The sequence below is a fragment of the Eurosta solidaginis genome, chromosome 1 (assembly GCF_040869045.1).
Source record: "Eurosta solidaginis isolate ZX-2024a chromosome 1, ASM4086904v1, whole genome shotgun sequence".
Taxonomy (NCBI): Eukaryota; Metazoa; Arthropoda; class Insecta; order Diptera; family Tephritidae; genus Eurosta; species Eurosta solidaginis.
The window spans coordinates 76,353,215-76,376,887 of record NC_090319.1 but is presented as its reverse complement, the minus strand read 5'-3'; the positions used below and the strand labels follow the sequence as shown (position 1 = coordinate 76,376,887).

The window sequence follows — 23,673 nt, the reverse complement described above, 5'->3', positions numbered from 1 at the left end:
GGCTGAAAGTTTTTCTTCTTTTTCTAGCTTACGAAAGACGTTTTTCAGAATTTTTTAAAAATTTTTAGTGGGGATGATTGCAGAATTGATGGAAGTTTTTTATATGAAAAAAAAAATTGCGAAATTCGAAAAATCTCGAAAAACTGAAAAATTAAAAAAAAGAAACTTTAAAAATTTTTTTGTATTTTTTCCGGAAAGTACATTTAAAAACAAATTAAAAAAAAAAAAGATCCCAAGCGGTCAATTTTTGAAAAAGTTATAGCATTTTGAAAACAAAAACGGTGTTTTTTTTAAATTCATAACTTTTTTTGAGTTGGATGAAAAAATTTGAAAAAATTCTGAAAAACGTCTTTCGTAAGCTAGAAAAAGAAGAAAAACTTTCAGCCAATTCTAAAGAGGTCGGGTACAAAATTGGTCGAAATGGGATGGAATACCCCATATGTATGTATACACATTCACACATATATGGTTTACCTTCTTCACGGTCACGTTCAATTTTCGGATGTATCTTCCCTTTATGATCCGTCGCGTTGAGAAAACTCAAATCGTTTTGTGGCTGTGAATATGGTAAGGATATATTCTGTCCATATTGCATTGCATTATTGGCTGCCGAAACTGAAAAGAGAAAGAGTCATAAATAAATTGAATAAATTAGAAGTTTCAAAACTCGGTCAGTAAGCAATAGTCATACGTATGTAAGTATTACATAAAACTTTGACACACTTACACCATCTCACACACATACACATGCATACAAATATCTATACAAGGAAATAAAATTAATTACACATTTTCGTTGTTGTACAAATTCAGACGTTCCCCGTTGTATTTATGTATAATGTAATTGAGGATATTATTGGCATTGAGTGTAATTTATTACTTTTGTTATGACTTCTTTTTTTATTCAACTATAAATTTATGCTATTTGTATCTATATATATATATATATATTAAGTAAATCACAAACTTAGTTTTCCCATGCAAAACAGTCACAGTTTCAAATATGAGGTAAATCTATGTATGTGCGTCCAACTTAACCAGCACCACCGTTCAACGGCTATCCGTTTAGCGGAATGATCGGCTGCTGGATTGGTTGTATGCCTCGTCGCTTGCGACAGCCAGCTGTGAGTTTATACAAATATGCATGTGACTGTGAAACATAATCAAACTTCAATATTTTTACCGACTTTTAGCCGGCTGCCGAGCGAGCAACAGAATTATTTTTGCAAACGAGTCGGATTTTTTGGTGCACGTGTTGTGTAGTGTGGGACAACTTTAATTTGCTACACGACATCATATGGCTTTTGCAACTGGTATGTGAATAAATTATGGTAATATTGGTTGTCAAATATAGAAAAAATTATAACATATATACGTACATACACTCGTTGACAAAGAAATGTTACAACCAATTAGTAATTAATATACATTCATATTGTAACGTATTTAGGGAAATTCCGCTTATTTGCAACCTTCTTCTAACGTTCGTATCGCTAAACTGTTGAATAAATAACTCCACTATTCAATAATGCAAAATGATCTGTATTAAACTACTTTGAAAATACTTCACAATAACACTTATACTTCGCAACTGATAGCGTGCTTAAATCAAACTGATTGCTGCTTACTCAGCTATCGCTCGTTTTATACTCTCTGCTGTCTCGTTCGCATACTTCTAGGCGTTTCTTCTTCTAGAATTTACTACTTAGTTACCAGCTATAAACTATAGTTGCACGTTTATAGCCTCTCGCATAGCCATATGCGCGTGTATACATATGTGAGTAATACTTCCACAGATGATTGCATACTTTTGTGAGTATCTCAGATATATGCATGTGAATTTGCAGTTTATAGCCTCTCGCATAGCCATATGCGCGTGTATATGTGAGAACTACTTCGCTGATGATTGCATACTTTTGTGAGTATCTCTCCGCTGCTTGTATGTAAATATGTGTATACATAATGATAGATTTGTTTATGTACATACAAGTGACTGCTTATTATCGGCTTAGAAATGATAGTATCCCTTAGTGTTGCTAATATTCGTCACACTGTACTCCACCTAAGTCTGATCGTCCCGATCAGACAAATCTCTCGATCTAAACGCTGCCAGCCTTTCCAAATGAACCACTTTCATTTTGGTTCGTGGTTTGCCAATGGTATGTATGCGGTAAACTACATCGTTGATCCGTTTTACAGCTTTGTATGGGCCTTCCCAATTACACTGCAATTTCGGGGACAAACCTTTTTTCCGTTGTGGGTTGTATAACAGCACCAAATATCCTTCCTGAAAACCTTCCGAAATAAATGCTTTATCGTATCTGGCTTTCATCTGGTCACTCAATAATCTTTGTTCGTTACCTTACAAGATCGTTTATTTCTCTCAACTCTCCTTCCAAGACACCAGTGGATTTCTTGTAATTTATCTCCGCATCCGCATCTATCCCAAACTTCAAATCAGTTGGCAGTCGAAGTTTATTGCCAAAAATTACCTTTGCAGGAGTTTCGCCCATTGTCTCATGCACTGCCGATCGGTAAGCCATCAAGAATAATGCTATGTGTGTATCCCACTCTTTATGGTACTTGTCGACTACTTTCCTTAAGTGTTCCTCCAAGGTTCTATTGAAACGTTCCACCATACCATCGGACTGAGGATGCAATACAGTTGTCCGTGTTTTTCGAATGCCCAATATTTTATACATTCCTTGGAACACAGCTGATTCAAAATTTCTCCCTTGGTCAGAATGTAACTCCATACCATACCTTGCAACCCAATTGTTTATGAACACTTCTGCTACTGTTTCCGCTTCTTGATTTGGGATTGGGTATAACTCTGGCCATTTGCTGAAATAATCCATAGCCACCAGTACATATTTGTTTCCGCAGTTGCTAGCAGGAAATGGACCTGCGACATCCATGGCGATCCTTTCAAATGGTGCACCTGAAATATACTGCTTCATCTGGCCATGACTTCGTGTTTTGGTCCCTTTCGCTCTGCTGCATACCTCGCAGTTGGCAATCCACTCGGTGACCGACTGACGGCAACCAACCCAATAGAATCTCTGCCTAATTTTCTCGAGCATCTTCGTGATTCCAAGATGACCATTATGCAGCTCGCTGAACACGCAGGAATCATCTTTCTGGGAACAACTATCAGTTTCTTCTTGCATTGACCATCCTCACTCTCCCATACTCGATGTAAGCAACCGGATATCAATTCTAAACTGTTCCACTGTGCCCAATATGACTTCGCAATGGGACTCTCTGCTGACATCTCCTCTCTATTTGGCATTTCGTTTCGTTCGAGCCCTTGCATAACATGTGACAGATCAGTATCTTCTAGCTGACACTTCCTTAGTTGTTCCTTGTCCCATTCATCTGTACATATTATAGTCATTAGCTGGACATCTATAATGTATTCTTTAGCCTCGGCCTTAGAACAGTGTTTGCATTCCAAACTACATGGTCTTCGTGACATTGCATCAGCATTTCCATGGGCACTACCTTTTCGATGCTCTATGGAAAAGCCATAGCTTTGTAGTCGCTCGATCTACCGTGCCAATTGTCCTTCTGGATTACGGAACTACAAGAGCAATTTTAACGCGGCGTGATTGCCCTGACGCGGAATCGCTGCCCGTAGAGGTACTTCTGAAAATGTTTAATGCACTCTACCAATGCCAACAGCTCTCTCCGTGTAACACAATAGTTCCTCTCTGGTTTTCCAATCGAACGGCCGTAATATGCAACTACCTTCTCCAGCCCATCGACCAGTTGTGATAAATCGCCTCCTATAGCATATCCACTCGCATCTGTATCTAGAATAAATGTTGCTCATGGAATCGGATATGCCAACATTGTGGCAGTGCACAAACGCTCCTTCAATGTTTGGAAATCCACTTCTTGCTCCTTCTTCCATTCAAAAGCTTTATTTTTTCTTGTAAGCTCATGGAGGCTATGGGCTACGCTGGAAAATTTGGTACAAACCGGCGGTAATATGTGCATAGCCCAAGGAAACTTCTTAATTCATGCAAGTTCTGTGGTCTTGGCCAATCCTTTACAGCTTCTATCTTCTCATCCGCAGTGCAGATCCCCTCTGTCGTTACCTTGTGACCCAAATAATTTACTTCTTTTTTAAACAGCGAACACTTTTTGGGACTTAGTTTCAGACCAGCGCCAGCTATTCTCTGGAAAACTTCCTCCAAGTTCTTAAGATGTTCATCAAAGTTCTTACCCAATACGATGATGTCGTCCAGGTACACCAATCATGTTTTCCAATGTAGTTCTTTCAGTACCTGGTCCATGAGTCTCTCAAATTAGCCGGTGCATTACAAAGTCCAAAAAGTATCACTGTACATTGCCAAAGACCATCACCGACACTGAAGGCTGTTTTCTCTTGGTCTTCCTCCTTCACTTCCACTTGCCAGTAGCCGCTTTTCAAGTCCAGTGTGGAAAACCATTTCGTAGCAGATAGCGAGACCAGAGTATCATCAATTCTTGGCAATGGGTAGCTATCCTTTTTAGTAGCGTCGTTCAACTTTCGATAGTCCACGCAAAACCTCATTTTCCCACCCTTCTTCTTCACAAGTACCCCAGGTGAGCTCCATGGACTAGCTGATAGTTCAATGACGCCGCTGTCGCTCATTTCTTGTACGATTTGACTCACAACTTCCCGCTTCGCCAGTGGAACACTACGAGGAGCTTGACGGATCGGCCTCGCATCTCCAGTGTCAATTTGATGTTTCACAACGTTGGTGCGGCCTGGTTTGGAGCCATCTTGGTCACATATGTTGGCGTACTTTAGAAGCAGTTGTTTTGCCTTACTCTGATAGGCTTCCTCTAGTCCCTCCGTCCATGCCGTAATGTCATTTGAAAGATTAGTATTACTTGATGAAACGTGTTCCTGGAGCTGTTCACAGTTAATAACCACTTCAGTCTCTTGGTATCTTCCCAAAATAGCTCCTTTGGTCAGTTTGAGTGGTGACTTGAACTCATTGAGTACTCTTACCGGAATACGTCCATTTTGTTTTGTCATAGCCAGGGTTTTTCCTACAAGTATGTTCGGTGTTGATTTGTTTGCTGCCTCAACAACCCACAATTTGTTTGTCCCACAATCTCCATCAACCTTTGCCAGATGACTGCTTCGGATTTTGGTGGTATTTGCTGACTCTCTTCCACCAGCACTCGTTTACTGCTGTAGCCTCCCTCACATGCGCAACTGGTTATACATAGATGTTGCACCTAACCAATTATGTGCCTACATATTAAGAAAAATATTATCTTTTTTTCAAATGCAGCAAAAATAAAATTTTAAATTTTTTTGAAGTTTTATTAATTTTTGTGTAATTTATGGAAATAAACAATTTTATTTTGTCATTTGTAACATTAAAACTAAAATCCGAAACACTAAGCAAAACCGTCTAGATTATTAAAAACAAAATACGACAAAAAATATGAAAAACAATTGCCAATCTTCTCGTGATCGTAATGAGAGGAAAACCATTGAAGTAGGCTTGAGCATACTATAAATTGCACGGATCGCATATAATTTTTTGCGTGTATTTTGTTGTTGTGACTTTACAATCCGTGCAATCCATGCATTCTGTGATTTCAAGACAAAGCGAATCCCCCGATTGACATATTTTACTTGATATGGGTGCTACATGTCGTATGAGTAACTTTTTGATATATAAACATCTTTGCTCACGGTATTCGTGAATCCAGAATGTAACCGTATGCGTGATGTTTAGGAATGACATGCTATATGGGGGGGATATAGAATACAAGTGTAGACGTAGTGTGTGGTATTGGGGGAATACACTGTCGTCGATAAAAGGCAGTAAAGTGCAAAAAGTGAAACCGGCGAAAATTTATTTTTATTTGGAAGATTTAAAAATTTTAAATAAACATCGATTTTAAAACCTTATTTTATCTTTCGCTGTGAGTTTTAAATATGTATTTGTTTAGTTAGTGAGTAAATTTTGATCACAGAAATTTATTGGCATTAATATTCCTAAACTTTACTGCCTTGTTGCTATGGTCGGCATTACAGATGTAAGTGTAAGTGTAATCATAAGCGGAATGCAAGGGCGAAAGCATGCAAAGGAAGTACGCAATTTCAGTCTACGCCGGCGGTTCCGAAATGGACTGCGTTGTTGGAGCGGGAGTATCCTAAGTACATCTTAAGGTGTCGCTGTCAGTCCGACAACAAAATATTTCTAGTATCTTCCAAGCGTAAGTTCTGGGTATAAAGAGAACATGCAGGCTCCTGTCAGAAGACTCGCTGGGGGTGCGAGGTGTGCATTTACTCAGATAGCCAAGCAGCGCTCATGGCGCTTAACTCCCCCATCACATCGTCTAAGGCCATCAGCAGCTCCAAGAGGTTGCTTTAAGTCGCAGCTTACTTCACAAACATAACGCTTAAATGGGTACCTGGTTACAGGAACATAGAAGGTAACGATGAAGTAGACGAACTTGCAATAGCAGAGGTAGTGCTGGATGCTGCGAAGTCGGTCGAGATGAATTATCCACTTTCATCAATCAAAAGAAACATGCATACAGATTCAAGGAGTTAGCAGTCTCCAGCTGATACACCTGCAAGATAACCAAGCAAACCTGACCGAGTTACGATAGTAGAAGAACAGTGGACCTACTAAACAGATCAAGGAAATAAATCTTTATAATCACTACCACAATTACGGGACACCGGCTGATTTGCTTGCTGCACTTGCATCCACTGCGACGGGAAGGGCAGCAAGGAAACAGCCACGCACTACCTATGTGAATACCCAGCTCTAGTACATACTAGGTTTCTAACTATGGATAGTTATTAGGGCGGGTCAAATAGTATGGGGAAAAAACTTCAGGTGCACATCCAGTTTCTGAATCTATGGGTCATACTGAGTAATATTGTCCATGGGACCATAGGTCTGAAATTTTGATATAAAATTTTCTAACAAAATTAGGGAGGCTCGAAATTCACTTCAGACCTATGGTCCCATGGGCAAAATTACTCAGTATGACCCATAGATTTAGAAACTGGATGTGCATTTTCAACAATAAATTTGACCCGAATACTGCCGAAATTTAAAGGAGTAGCTAAATATTTTGTACAAGATATCAGCAGGTTCATTGTACGCACCAAATGGTTCGATCGGAGTACCGACTAGCCGTATTAAAACAGCAGCGATTCGTTCCACGAGAAATGTGCATCAAAAAGGGGGACCAGTGAGCTACTTGGACTCGGATCGTCAGTATGCGGGCGGCAATGTGTGAACAGTGTTCGTGGTAGGGTTTATGTGAGTGAAATCAGAAAGCAAATTAAGGCAAGAAGAGAAAATTAAAGACACGTAAAGAAAAAATAAATAAATGAAAACAGAACAGAGAAGAAATAATAATAAAGGAAATGATAGGGAACAGAGAGAATAGAGGGAGGAGAAAGGAAAGATGTGAGGTGAAACCCGAGGCCGAAACCGCATCGGACCATATATTTTTATTTTTTATTTTTATTTTTTTATTTTATACTGGGTTCCCGGTGAAAAGGAGACGGGAGTGGGATTTGTTTCATCAAACAGGAAAGGCGTGGACAGGAGCGCGGGGCTGTACGGTTTCTAAGATGTGCAATTTCTGCGAAGTTGAACTGACAGAATTGCTCATATCTCTAAAGAGCCAAGCCTTAAGACTCACATTGGTCATACTAACTGAACACTGCCTTCTGGCATCACATGCTTATAAGTGAGGCCTCGCCAGTAGCACATTCTGTTTTCGTGTTCTGCGCTCGCAAGGTCCAGGCTCCAGCTACCAGAGCGCCAGAGTTGCCAGAACTCGAGGCAGCAGTTAAGATAGGTGCTAGAAAACTTCCAATATTTGCCAAGAGGATGGAGTTATTCCATAACATAAGTCCTGATGCATAATTAGAGTTTGTTAACAAATTTTGTTAACACTGTGGACGCCCTAAGTCTATGTGAAGTGCTTATTGAACGTCCAGTCCAACCTAATCTAACCTGGTAGAATTCGATCTGAAGTTGGGTTCAGTTCTGGCATCAATTCCCTGGTCCGCTCTCCTCTGTTTCTCGACTTGCTATTTTCGTCGTTGTTGTTGTTGTAGCGATAAGGTTGATCCCAGAAGGCTTTGGGGAGTGTTATCGATGTGATGGTCCTTTGCCGGATACAGATCCGGTACGCTGCGGTAACACAGCACCATTAAGGTGCTAGCCCGACCGTCTTGGGAATGATTTATATGGTCACGTTAAACCTTCAGGCCATCCCTCCCTCCCCACCCCCAAGTTCCATGAGGAGCTTGTGGTCGCCGGAAGCTCGCCTGTTAGTGAAACAGGATTCACCGCGGATATGTGAGGTTGACAATTGGGGTTGGAGAAGCTATATATTGCGCTGGCAACCTGAAGGGTTGCGCTACACAGCCCCTTGAATCTGGTATTTTAGTCGCCTCTTACGACAGGCATACCTACCGCGGGTATATTCTGACCCCTTAACCCGCTGGTGGCCTCTTTTCGTCGTCGTATCCTTATCCGCATTCGCGTCTTTGTCCTTGCACTTATGTTTATGTTTATTCTTATCCCTATTCTTACATTATCCTTATCTTTCTCCTTATTCTTGACTTGTAACTTTTCGATGTGATCACGGCGATACATAGGCAGCCAGCGTGTTAACATAAACGAAAAAAAAAAAATATGAATGGAAATGTTATACAGTGTATTGTAGATGTTTTTCCACAGTTAGTAACATACTAACTCTGCAACTGATGGAGCCGACATAAAACATAACCAAGGACGAACAATAAGCGCAAACGTTGAGCAGAGCTAACGGAACCGACTAGGTATGCTGACGCGTCATACACATTCATGCCCGTACGGACATGTACAAAGCATATGTATGAGACAGTCTATTTCGGCTATTTGATGCTCATATACATACATACATACATACATACATACATAGATACTTGTTTGTATTTGGTGTGACGAGAAACCCCAAAATGTATATTTATATAGATATGCGGCTCGTCGGGACTTCCAAGGCCATTTGGCCGATAACGTGTGCATGTATGTAGATATGTATGTGTAGGTGTCTAAAGTTACGTGAATGAAGACATGGCACGTATATACATATCAATAGAGGCGCCGGGCAATATTTCGACAGCAAACGCCCTAACAACTGCAACATATACACACAAAAAATTAAAATACATATTGAATGTCTACAGCAATGTCTCGGTATATTTCGGCACACATATACAAGCAAATAGCGGCGGCTGGTGTATACATAGGAAAACGGAAATGAAAAAGCCGGCTATTTGTTGGTAGCTGCAAGTCGGTAAAAGTGCCGATCTCTGGGCTTTGCTGTAACGTTTGTGTGTGTGTGTATGTGTGGTTGTAGGTACTTGATTTAAGGTTACGTATACGCACCGTCGTACCATTAACCAACGTTTTTGCCGAATATTTAGCTGGAATTCGGGCTGTTTTGTAACTGCGTAGACGAGCAATTGAAAAAAATGTGCGTATTTGTGCTTGCAGCCGGATTTAACTTTTAATTTCGTTTGAGGAACTTTATAGATTTTTGGTCGATTTCGCTCAGCTGGCAGTTGTTGTCAATTGCAAATTTTACTTTTCATATTTATTTTCAGAAATTTGTTTTTGTATTGTACAGGAAATGTGTCGCCCGGCGTGAATAAAGATTTTATAAATATGCATAACTAGTTATATAAATATTCATATGTACATATGTGTGTATGTATGTAACTTCTGTGATTATGTATCAACTCATAAAATGTTATGTACAATGAATTGTAGCGTCGGCTCATCTGTTTTGCGGAAGCTTTAAATATCGACAACAATTTTATTAATGGTTGTATATACATACATAAATTTGTAGAATAGGGTGTGCCTTTTTGACCTGTAAACATCTTTGTTCTCGGTATGGGGGAATGTAAGTTTAAAGGGGATATACGACGTATAAAGGAACGAAAATGGTAGGAAATTAAAGGAATAAAGGAAAGGAAAGGAAATGAAAAAAAGGAATAGAGAAGAAAATTAAAGGAAAGGGAATCAAAGAAAGAAAACGAAAGGAAATGAATGAAAAAAGAAAAAACGAAGTAAGGAAGGCTAAGTTCGGGTGCAAACGAATATTACATACTCAGCTGAGAGCTTTGGAGACAAAATAAGGGAAAATCACCATGTAGAAAAATGAACCTAGGGTAACGGTGGAATGTGTTTGTATGACATGGGTATCAAATGGAAGGTATTAAAAAGTATTTTAAACGGGAGTGGGCCTTAGTTCTATAGGTCGACGCCATTTCTGGATATCGCCATAAAGGTGGACCAGGGGTGACTCTAGAATGTGTTTGTACGATATGGGTATCAAATTAAAGGTATTAATGAGGGTTTTAAAAGGGAGTGTCCCTTAGTTGTATATGTGAAGGCGTTTCCGTGATATCGACCAAAATGTGGACCAGAAAATCATCTGTCGGGTACCGCTAATTTATTTATATATGAATACCACGAACAGTATTCCTGCCAAAATTCCAAGGGCTTTTGATTTCGCCCCGCAGAACTTTTTCATTTTCTTCTACCTAATATGGTAGGTGTCACACCCATTTTACAAAGTTTCTTCTAAAGTTATATTTTGCGTCAATAAACCAATTCAATTACCATGTTTCATCCCTTTTTTCGTATTTGGTATAGAATTATGGCATTATTTTCATTTTTCGTAATTTTCGATATCGAAAAAGTGGGCATGGTCATAGCCATTTTTTATACCAAGATAAAGTGAGTTCAGATAAGTACGTGAACTAAGTTTAGTAAAGATATATCGATTTTTGCTCAAGTTATCGGGTTAACGGCCGAGCGGAAGGACAGACCGTCTTTGGCAAAGAATTATCGCACTTTTTTGGTTTTTCCTAATTTTCGATATCGAAATAGTGGGCGTCGTTATAGTCCGATATCGTTCATTATAAATAGCGACCTGAGGTGAGCACCCAGAAACCTACATACCAAATTTCATCAAGATACCTCAAAATTTACTCAAGTTATCGTGTTAACGGACAGACGGACGGACGGACATGGCTCAATCAAATTTTTTTTCGACACTGATGATTTTGATATATGGAAGTCTATATCTATCTCGATTCCTTTATACCTGTACAACCAACTGTTATCCAATCAAAGTTAATATACTCTGTGTGCAAAGAGTGGAAAGGAAAGGAAAGGAAAGGAAAGGAAAGGAAATGAAAGGAAAGAAAAGGAAAGGAAAGGAATAGAAAAGAAAATAAAAGGAAAGGGAAGGAAAGAAAGAAAACCAAAGGAATGAATGAAAAAAAGAAAAAAAGGAAGGGAAAGGAAGTGAAAGCAATAGAAAGAAAAGATTGGAAAAGAAAAGGAAAGGAAATGAAAAGAATGGAAAGGAAAGGAAGGAAAGGAAAAGACCGGAAAGGAAAGGAAAAAAGGAATAGAAATCAAAATAACAGGAAAGGGAAGGAAAGAAAGAAAACGAAAGGAAATGAATGAAAAAATTAAAAAAAGAAGGGAAAGAAAAGGAAAGAAAAGGATATTAAGTGCCTGGGTGATTTTGGCAGGACCATGAATCTTCCGAATACTTTTGTATGTAGAGAGTGGATTTTACTTTCGTTCAGCTTCAGAGGTACGTGACACGTCGCTAGCTTATACCGGAACAGGTGCGTTTGCCCTTTTCCTTCTACCTCTAACAGAGTTATAGCCTTAATAAGGCCTCATCGTATAGAACGCAATTGCTTTCAACAAAGCTCCTCCTAGCGAAGTGCCTACGTTTTGCTTTTCGCGTGCTTCAAAGCTTAAGACCAAGTCACTGAAACAAATTTAAATTCAGAGCTTGTTAGTAAATGTAAATATCTCAAATGAGTTTTTTATTATATTTGGAAGTTTTCTATACATGGCAACCGTACTTTTTTATTTATTCATCGATCAGGTGATGAGTACCGTTACTTTTTATAAGTGGGAAAAATTAAGTGAATTTTTATTCGTGGTTAAAAGTTTAGAAGAGAATAAAAAAAACTCATCCTAACTCCATCACAATTTTTGGATATATTGTCACAAGTAATGCTAGCTCAAAATTAAGACTAGTGAGAATTTGCGCTAAGCTGCGATATTTACACTTTTTTACTTTAGAATGATAACTGCTATTACAGCAAAATTAAAGGGGAAAAGTTTAATTTAAATATATTAAGGGAATTGTTAAATTTCTAAATAGAAACACAAAAAACTTATTATCTACTAATTCGTGTTTTATTTGCAATCGAGGGCAGATAAGAACGTGAATGAGACTTCGTTTTAAAAGATTGCATTATCCACTTTTTCCCAAAACATTTTTATTTTTGTGGGCGTCTGTAAGGCTCGATCTCTATGAAATTTTACTTGTTGGCTTTTCAGGTTAGCACGAAAGTGTGTACCAAGTTTCGTTATAATCGCTACAGTTTTAGTTTTACCGCCCACTAGTGTAGGGGCGTGGCAGTCAACTAATTTTGATTATATTTAAAATTTTTTTTATCTGCAGTAAGTGTAGGCTCCATGATGAACTACAGCGAAATTGCAGCACGACAAGTAGTTTTGGCTACGCTTATATGGGAACGCGACACTGTGAACCATGCTCTGTGGTTAGGCCAACGTTAGTTTCGTTGCAGTGCGTTGTGGGGAATGTTTCGTACCAATACAGCCGAATATATCCCTTAAGCTCAAGCTTTGAACTAACATACTTATCAAATAGTAAGTGTTGTTTCTCAACAGTAGCTCCACTTGTGAAGAGGAATATTGGAGAATGAAGCTGGATATCAACTTAAAAACTATATATTTATTTTATATAAAATATTTGTTGAAGTTTGTTACGGTGCCGAATTATATCTAGATAATTTAGGATATATATTTTGGAATAGTTTTAAGATCTTTTATCCCAATACAAAATTCACTAAGAGGGCCTTGCTTTATAGAGCAATTCTACAAAAGTGTACCAACCTAATATCTAATCGGTGCAGGGCAACTGCTCGTTTTTTAAATAGACCTTCCATATGCTCTTTATATACTCATTTTATTTAATATCGTATATTCATAGTTTGGGGGGATCGCACGTGTGTTCACTTAACGAATACATATACACTAATATGTATGTATAATGACACATGAATATGTACATATACGTATATAAACAATATTTTCTGTTTGGGCGTGTGAGCATAAAAGTCCTTGAAGTTAACGATTCAGTTTGAACTCACGCCCAAATTTTAGATCTGTGCTGGAAACTTAAGCATTTCGAGAAAATAAAATATAATTAGGGGGGACTATCTGCCAGTGCAAGATGAACAAAAAGTGATGAATACCAGGTAAGGGAGAATAGATGTAAGAAAGATGAAGTGGGGAGGAATTAGAGGGAAATTGATAGGATGAGGCAAATGCGAGATATGGTAATAGCAAAGAGCGAAAAAGTATTGGTAAGAGATCGTAATAGAGGTAGTGGTAGAGTAGATGAAGATGATGAAGAACATCAAAATTTTAGAAACAAGCTTTTTCAATTAGAAGAAAATTTTCTGAGCGGGGTCGCCCCTCGGCAGTGTTCGGCAAGCACTCCGAGTGTATTTCTGCCATGAAATGCTCTCAGTGAAAACTCATATGTCTTGCAGATGTCGTTCGGAGTCGGTATAAAACAAGTAGGCGGGACGGGGCCAATTTATAAGAAACATTAAAAAGGAGCACGACGCAAATTGGAAGAGATGTTCGGCCTAAACTCTCTTCGGAGGTTATCGCGCCTTATATTTATTTATTTATATGGCAACATAGGTAATTTCATACAAAGCTGTCGCAGCAACTTTTTTTTTTGTTCATTTGACTACTAAAACGGTCAATTACGAATCAACGATTTGTGCGCAGTTGATTCAACATATTGTTGCGATGGATAAAAATTGACAGTAATTTCGGTTGATTTTACCAGTCTTTTTCTTTCAGTGTAGAGATGGAGATAGAGGAATACATAGAGATAGAGGAATAGGTAGAGCTAGAGCTAGAGGTAGGGGTAGAGGTAGAGGTACAACAGGAAAAATTCTTCCGCAAGAAAAGATGGCTACGACATTCACGTGACCAAAACTCAAAGGAATTTACATTTATTTGCTATGCACCCTCAAACATCATTAGCACAAAGTTTGAGAGCATGATTATTGGCATGAACATAGAAGCACAAAGTAAACATCCGTTTATAATGTTAGGAGACTTAAAAGCATGGTCTACTGTATGGAGTAGTAGTCGAAGGAACGTTAGAGGTATAGTTGTTCTCGGGAGCCTTGCGCCCCTCAGGATAAAACTTCTAAATGAACCACGGAAATATACATTCGACACTGGCGACCACAAAACTATCAGCTTAGAGTTAGTGGAAAGTTCACCAAGCATAGCTTCCAACCACATACAAAAAAGAAAATGGAAACAACACCTTTTTAAACCACTAACATTTGATGTTGTATGGAATGATGCCACAATACGAAGAACACATGCGAAGGATCTGTCAGTTTAAATATCTAAGTTATAAAGTACAGAGTGTGATGGTGTTATACCCAGAAGTCACACAAAAGTAAATCGGACTCCTGCCTATTTGTGGAACAACCAAATAGCGGAGGAGCGTAGAAAATGCCACAAAGCACGAAGAATGGAACAGACGGCACGCTCGTCGCAGCGATGAGTTGCACAGTACCGCCTTAAAATGCTGTAAAAAAGAGCAAGAGAGCGTGCGTCAAGAAACTAATGAGTATTTCCGATCATTATCCTTGGGATTGGCTTACAGAACGGTGATGGCTAAAATGAAAGGGCAAAAACAGAGCAACCTGCATGCCTGATAGTTTTGAGAAGAATTTTCGAAGCTCTTGTTCCGACACAAGATTACTGAAGCTATGAAAGCGAGGACCTGGAAGATATGGAAATCCCATAAATAACAGAGCAGAAGGTACTGGATGCGACTATAAGTTGCAGATAATAAAACTCCAGGACCGGTTAGAGAGGCAAATACAGCTGTTAAATCAGCGATAAGGTCTAAAACACCAGTATTACGGATCGCTTCACCGATCCAAAAAGGCGTCCTCTTCCGCTCATGGAAACACGAAAGACTGGTCTTTTTGTTGGAAACTGGTAAGATGCTCGATCAGCCATTCTTATGCATGCAACTTTGTATGTTGGATTCGATAGGAAAAACTCTCGAGCGTATTATTATTTAGCGTCTCGGACCCTAAAACGGTAACCAGGGCGATAATATTATACGCAGCACCAATATGGCACGGATCTTAAATGCAGCCTACCGAATTACAGCCATATGAATGGCAAGGACTGCGTCCAACAACGCGATCTTTGTTTTATATCGTAAAATCTAAGTAGATGTGCTGTCAAGTGAATGACCAATCTGTATGGCATTAGAATCAGTAGACCATCGGAAGATCGCAGGAAAGGCTGCCAGAAAAAATAATTTATTTGGCAAGAATGGTGGAAGGAATCGAAGAAAGGGCGCTTGTCCTTCAGCTTAGTTCGGAATATAGCGGAGTGATATGGTACGTTGAGCTTAGCTACGCAGATATTGAGTGGGCAGGGCTGTTCAGGAAGTATTTACACAAGGGTAGGATAGAGGAGGATTTTTTCTATTCACACTGTCCAACCGTACGCAGAACAAGCCCTGTAACATTTCTCTCACTGATGCTAAACCAAACAGTGGAACACATGGATTAGTTGATTTTCATTGGGCCACTTGAGGGAAGTGCGCTGCCACAACGTCCAAGAAAATAAGGTTTAGGTAGAGGAAGAGGTACAGTCAGAGATACATATATAGGCAAAGGATCCGGCACGTTCCGGTAACATGTACCATTTAGGGACAAGCCCGACCATCTCGGGAATATTTTAATATGACCATATTGAACCTTCCAAGCCAGTAGAAGAAATCATCAAGTTACTTCATGCTGAATTGTCCAGGTTTACCAGAACTAAGCGCAAATAGTAGACTCGAGTTGGTCTTATTCGAGACTACAATGGTGCTACTGAACGATTCTCTAAGTAGCTAGTTTATGTCAACGTCTTACGTAGTAATAGGTATTCCTCTGAGTTGCCATTTAACAGGATGTCTACCACTCAACCTAACCTAACCTAACATAGTAAACGCAAGAAAAAAATATTACTACTTTACTTAATTGGCGCTTAATCGTTTAAACGGCTATGGTCATCCAAATAGGCGCGCCAGTCGCTTCTTATCTCCGCCAACCGGCGCCAATTGGTCACACCAAGGGGGTTTAAATCGTTTTCCAGCTGGTCCTTTCAGCGGAGTGTGGCCGCCCTCTTTCTCTGCTTCCATAGCCGGGTTCCGATAGAAGCACTTTCTTAGACGGAGCGTCATCTTTCATTAGCATAACCTTGCCTACCCAGCGGAGCCCCTGCATTTTAATTCGCTGGACTATGTTGATGTCAGCGTAAAGCTCGTACATCTCATCGTTAAATCTTCTTCGGTACTCGCCATCGCCAACGCGTAGAGGACTATAAATCTTTCGAAGAACTTTTCCTTCGAACACTCCCAGAGGCGCTTCATCTGATGTCCATGGTCCATGCTTCTACGCCATTTAGCAGAACGGGTATGATAAGTGACTTGTAGAGTGTGACTTTCATTTGCCGAGGGAAAACTGTACCCTTTCAATTGCCTACCTAGTCCAAAGTAAAGGAAAATCTTAAGTGATGCCAAAAAAAAAATCATCATATATATTATTTCTAAGTGCTGTTTTTATGTACGGGTCCCATTTTCGCTCTTATTTGGAATCCAAATCTATAAATAAAGTTTTGGTTGTAAAAATGAAAATTCGGGCTATTGGCGAGCTTTGGAAAATTTTGGTCGTAGTGCTTTTGTTTAGCTATATTTTATTAAAATAATTTGTTAAAAACGATTGTGAGCACAGAAAGAAAGCTATTTTTACTATGGCACTATTGTGAATATTTGCACTGCATTACCGGCAGTTACTACCATACGCTAGATGGAAGCGCAAGCTGTAAGTTTTAATTGATTGATAGAACAGCTGATTTCTGTTTATATTTGATAAGAGACTTTTATATTGGTTGCGCAAGACGCGCACGGGTTCGGCTCGTTATTTAATAAATAAAAAAGAAAAATTAAAATTCGCCTAACACCGGGGAAGAGTGAGAATCCATATCAGCAACGAGCAAACAATTTCGTGTGTAAGTATAAAAACATTACTCTAGTTACGGAACAGAGTCATCGTCTCTGGCATAGTAAAGCAATCGAAGTAAAAACCAAAACCAAAAAGGAAGAGCATACAATAAAGCCAACTCCAACTGGTATATGTATATAGATAGCAGAAGCTTTTCACTTTTCACTTCACTTTCACCAACTTACTCAGTTGTATATGAGTAACAAAACTCCACAACTTCCACTCATTTGTCCAAAATACACAAAATTGTGTAAATAGAGTAGAAAACTCGAACGCTCTCACACTAAGCAGAAAAAATGTGTAACATATAAATAAAAACCTAAGTAAAAGAATGAGTTCTATTTCGCGACTGAAAGAGTGTGAGTGAGAGTGTGCATGAGAGTGAGTAAATAGGAAAATGAGTAAGTGATTGCGCATAAATAGCAATGAGTGGAGTAAGTGAGTGATTTAAATAGAGAACGTGAGCGATTTAGAGAAAACGAGTAAAGGGTCGCTAGCTTAGCCTATATATGATGGCAAAAACATGAAAATAATAAAACTTGATATATTGTGCTGAATATAATATTTATATTCAGCAGATATGAGTATGCGCGTAAAGTAAGAGTGTACACATGAGTATGAGTAATAACAAAAACAAAGAGTTTGAGTATATACCTAAATGGGTGGGCTGACTAGCACAGCTCCATAACTTCATTTCATCCAGGTGGGTCATACGCTTCATGGTATGGAATGAGTTATTTATGTATATATCGCTGAGAGAAAGCATGGTAAGAGTAGCGCTCAAATGTGGTGAGAAAAATGTATGTACGTACATATGTACATGCAAGTAGGAGTAAGAGCAACCTAATAAAACCGCACTGCGTTTTTTTAGCGCACGCAAACAACCGGCGTTTTTTGCCCTAACTCAAATAAACATGCGATGCTACATTGTAAAGCATGTGTGCAAACGTCAAATCTAAATGTCACGCAGAACAAAAATTGGAAATCGAGTTAGGTTTTCACGCAGCAAATTCAATTTGGGTTGCTCTCATACAAGTTGTATGTGCATGAGACATTTTTGACAGAAAATGACTTGCGTGCGTTTATATTAGGTTGGCTTGAAAATATAGCGCATTTAATTGGTGAGATTGGTTTAGTTTAATAGTAAAGAGAGTATTTAATAGAGAAAGGGTATTATGTTTGGAGTTTGAGTATCTCTTTGAAAGTATGGCGCGCTCCTAAAGTGTTCGGCTGCCGCTTTTTTGAGGATGATGATGATGTTGTTACTTATTTTTGTAGGCAATTTTATATAGTAGTTGAATACATTTGTATGTACACACACATACATAAATACTTACTCAACTACAATGTAAGTACATATATGGAGTTTTAGTGAAAACGAACGCATATTTTGTTTGCAGTATGTGACTGCTCAAATGTGCTTATAAATATTTTTATATTCCTATCATTATGCTTTATTTTTTACTTAAGTAAATATGTATAGCTATATGTGTGTATGTGCATATGAGCATAAATACATATAGACATGTTAGTGTGCATTTTTTTGTTTATTGCAACCCTCGACATTTATAGCGGATGGGGGTTGAATGTTAGCGCCGGCCGGTTGGCATTCGTCGCTAAAAATTAGAAAAATTTAACATTTTTTTTAAAGCTGAATAATTTTCCAATGCAGAAAGAAGAAATCTGGCACCTAATTGCATATTTGTGCTTATTAAAAGAAAAACTGGTTTGCTTCAGACATTTTAGAGCTTCACGCTATACAAACATTTAATTATGGTCAGGTGGCAACACCACTCATAAAAATTTTTGTTGTAAAGTGAAACTTCTTTGAGTTGGAGCAACAATAACTAATTATAATAGTTGGTTGTTATTGCAAAACGGAGATTGCAGATTTGCTTTTCAATGCATTCACGCGTTTTGTTGTAGTAAAAATTGAAACTACTCGATATCAGTACGGACGAGGCAACAGCTGTTTGTTAATCTCTTCAAAGGCTTTTTTCCTGAGAGTGAGTTTTGAACCCGCACTCCTGCAATGATCCGAAAAATCCAATTGTGAAAAAGTTGTACAACAGCAAGACGTGTTGATGGTCGAATAAGTTTGTAAACAGTCCGATCATCGCAGCATGGTGGGTTCAAATCCCACTCCCGGGAGTAAAGGCTTTAAAGAGTATTGCAAGGTATAATCGAAACAGCGGCCGCCGTGGTGTGGTGGTAGCGTGCTTCGCCTATCACATCGACAATCTTTTTTAGTTAGAAGCAATTTTATGTAGGCGGAGTCGCTGCCCGGCAGTGATTAGGCAAGAACTCCGAGACATTAACCAAGTAGATCCCGTCCCGCCAATTTTTAGGAAAAATTAAAAGAGGCACGAGGCAAATTGGAATAGAAGCTTGGCCTAAAATTTTTCGGAGGTTATAGCGGCCTAAATTTATTTATTTTATCGAAACAGCTGTCGCCTTGTCCGTCCTGATGTCGAGTTGTTAAAATTTTTTCCTAAACATTTAATAAAATTAAATTCCTTTATTTATTTGAATATTGGTATCAAATATCTCTTTTAATTTCGAAATTTCAAACAACTGGCAGCCTTGTAAAAACATTCTGAATAGCAAAATCCAAACAAGTATGTAGCGTGTTGCCTACATACAAAGTTTCTTCCAAATGAGTCACCCGTTTCCGAGATATTTGCTAAAAGTTAAAAAGAATCTATTTAGGATTAGGTGGTAAGCTTTCAATAAAACATTTACACGTAAGTTTGAGAAAAAACAAACAAACATGCATCGACATAAAAAATATGAGATTAAGTGCTAACCCGTTGGCAACCTCATCTAGAAATATTTTTTTTTTTTTTTGAATACGACTCAAAATATATTTCGTTTGAAACCCATATTACCATATCTCATATTATTAACAGAAAATCCCACCGATTTGAAGACATTTGTAGTATCAGCACCTTCCTAAAATGTTTAAGAAACTAATACACTATCCAGGTACCAAAGCTCAGCTAAATTGGCTAAGCCGTTTGCGAGAACGTAGTGGATTAATAAAGGAATATGAAATAAGCTTAGATGGCAACCCTGAAAAAATGCTTTTGATGTAATGCGGCTCAAAATACTGTTGATACCCATATAGGCGTAGTTAAATTTTTGTTGAAAAGAAATTTTAAATGAAAACTCATAGCGAAATACTAAATAAATAAATGCAAAGCGCGATATACTTCCGAGAATTTGTCCTATATGCGGGCCGAGACGGGACCTACGTGTTTTTAATGCCGACCCTGAACGGCATCTGCTAGCAGATGCATTTGCGCTGAGAAGTTGTTCATGGCAGAAGTACGTCCAGAGTGTTTGCCAAACAACCGCAAAGGACGGACCTCGCTTAGAAAAACGGTTTTCTAATTCAAAAAACTTTTTTTTTTAAGATTTTGGTGTTGCTTTTCCCGGTTTTTGAACCAATAACCTTTGCACGCTACTGCCGCACTACGGCGGCCGCCTTAGAATATGTATACATTTCATATATGTATGTATACCTCCTCGGCATTAATACACATTCGTTGAAAGTAGTCACGCGGCGATAGCGTTTGCAAAGACTCCCCCCGTAAGCCTAGAAAACGGCTATTCATTTTTCTCTGTTCTCAGTATTTTGCTTCCAAGTCTCGTATGTACTTCATTCTACCAGAAATACTTAGCTATTGACAGTTAAGTAAAGGTAAGTTCAGGCTCGGTATTATGGTTTCAGTGATGAGTAGCAATAGCTAGGTATTTCAGAGATTTAAGCTGAGTCCTGAGGTCTCCGCCACCAATTTAATACTTTTCATTCCTGATGAGTTGCTGTGGCTTACTAGCTCCAAACATTACATATGCCTTCAACTTGTGGACCACTTCATGTAACGCAGTCGCCGTTAAATGGCCCTTTGAATTGAGTGTAGAGCAAACAAATCCACAGTTGTTGTTGTTGTTGATGTAGCGATAAAGATACTCCCCCAAGGTTTTGGGAATTGTTATAAATGTTGCTGTTCCATTGCCGGATATAGATCCGATCCGTTCCGGTAACAATGACCATTAAGATACAAGCCCGATCATCTTGCTACCGATTAAATATGACCACATTGAACCTTCTAGGCCATCTCGCCCCCACCCCCTAGTTCCATGAGGATCTTGGAGTCACCAGAGCCTTGTCTGCTAAAGAAACAAGATTGGCCACAGGTGGGTGAGGTTGACAATTGGGTTTGAGAAGCTATAAACAGTTGCCAGTTGCCTCTTATGAGAGGCTTACCTTCCTCGGGTATATTCTAAACCCCCTTACCCAAAGTCTTTCTCCTCTTCGTCTTGTAGCGATTAAAACACTGCCGAAGGTTTTCGGTAGTGTTATCGATGTTAATAGTCCTTTACCGGATATAGATCCGATACGTTCCGATAAGTACCTTAAACCGACCATCATAGAATTGATTTTATATGACCACATTGAACTTTCAATAAAAAAAATTTTTGCGATTTCTTAGACAAAATATATTTAAACTAAAATTTTTGTGCAGACATCAGCGCCTAGACTATCAGCTTTAATATTTTTCGCAAAATCTGAAAAAATTGTTTGGGGATGAAATGCCGAGTAAATGACTTAAAAATAATGTACATATAGGTATTTACATTCGTGTATTAATCTACAGACATACATACATACATACATGCATGTGCAAGCTGCCAACTTCATGATTGTCTCGCTGATAATCATTTTTACAGCTGCCATCTATTTTCATACCACTTATGGGGAGTAACGAAGCCCCAACGAGTATAAGCTCCACCACTGCAGTCAATGGCCGCATGGTGGGTGAGTTGTTTATACATACATACATATGTACCTATACATATATGAGGGATACTCTGCATATAATTTTCATGTCGTTAATAACGGCCTAGGTAGAATGAATTGTGTTATGAAAGAATGTTGGCGAGTTTCTATTAAAACCGTCGTATTTCACATTGAAACGGCAAACTCTTTCACCAAATTTCAGATATGTACAAATAGGTGGTGCGAACAGTGGAGAAGTCTCTTATGCATAACCACTTTACTCTGACCACGTTTGTTGACGTAAAAGGTACATACAACAACTTAAAAGCTGACAGGATAGAGTCAGCCCTCGGTGGGGCAGGGCTGGAGCAACCTATAAGTAACTGGATTCCGGTGGGATGCTCCTGTGCTATGGATCATTACTATAAACCATATTCTACGCTGATGATGTGAGGATCATGATTTCGTGTCCATTCCCTTCAGTGATCAATGAAATCATGGTAGGACTGTTGGGAAAACTAAGTAGGTGGGCACAGTGATGTAGGATCCGGAGTAGACGGATTTACTACACTTCACGAGGAAGTGCAAACCAATCACCTTCGAATTACCAAGGATAAATGGCCGGCAATTAACCCTATTAAGTAGTACCAAATATTTGGGCCTAACAATCGCTGCTAAACTCAACTGGAAAGCGTGCATCGAGGAGCGGGCATGAAATGCCTACATCGCTTTCTATGCCTAAAACCGATATTCGGTAAGAAATGGGGTCTCAGCCCAACGATGGTGCTATGGCTCCATAGTAAGGTGCTTGACCGATACCCAGAAAGAGTATAGCGATATCCTTGATTTACTTCCGCCGGTAACTCTTGATTCCTAAATAGATCACTATTTCCGCAAACTACAGTTTGAGTGCGCTGTTAACACTAGCATTCCAAGTAGTAGTTCCAGCTAATGACGTCATACTTATCTACACCTATGACTCCAAAATGGCCTTAAGTGTGGGAGCTGGAATACGTGTACAAAGCTCAACAAAAGTGGAAGACCACCACGAGCTTTATAATATTGTAACGAATTTAGGGAAATTCCATTTATTTGCAACCTTCTGCTAACATTCGAATCGCTAAACTGTTGAATAAATCACTCCAATATTATGTATTGCAAAATGGTCTTTATTGGACTACTTTGGGCGTAGCACAATTATACTCCACAAATAAACTTCACTTCGCAACTGATAGCGTGTTTAAATCAAACTGATTGCTTATTACTCAGCTTGCGCTGCTTTAATTCTCTCGGTTTCCTCGTTCACCCATTTCTCCTAAGGTCCAGTAATTTCGCGAACTTTATGCTTGGTTACCAGCCATATATGTACGTGTATATTTGTAGTTTGTAGCCATATGCATGTGTATGTGTAGTGAGCTGATGAATACATATGTGACCCGGCCTATGAAAAGGTGGCTTATGACTCAAAAAAAATAATGAAAAAGAAAAACTACTAAGAAGCTGAAGAAATGCATTGTTTATCTTTAACAGCTGTTTCTTTTTTGAGTCATAAACCACCTTTTCATAGGCCGGGTCACATATTTTTATGTGTGAGATGAGATATTTCTTCGTCGCCTTCTACATAAGAGTGGCTGCTTTATTGCTGTTGTGCACTTATTTATTATCAGCTTAGTGATGC

The 23,673-nt window shown here is 38.8% G+C and overlaps 1 protein-coding gene across 6 annotated transcripts in view; it reads right to left on the bottom strand.

Moving 5' to 3' along the window:
* Nucleotides 1-23,673, bottom strand: part of l(3)neo38 (lethal (3) neo38) — a 79,441-nt gene that overhangs the window by 15,502 nt on the left and 40,266 nt on the right. For 5 of the 6 annotated variants that reach the window (XM_067758372.1, XM_067758369.1, XM_067758376.1 and 2 more), the window contains exon 3: nucleotides 475-615. In XM_067758372.1, the coding sequence (XP_067614473.1) occupies nucleotides 475-615 (141 nt within the window). Of the gene's footprint in view, nucleotides 1-474; nucleotides 616-787; nucleotides 1,048-23,673 lie in introns of those variants that run through there. The other variant, XM_067758392.1, reaches the window with a different exon arrangement.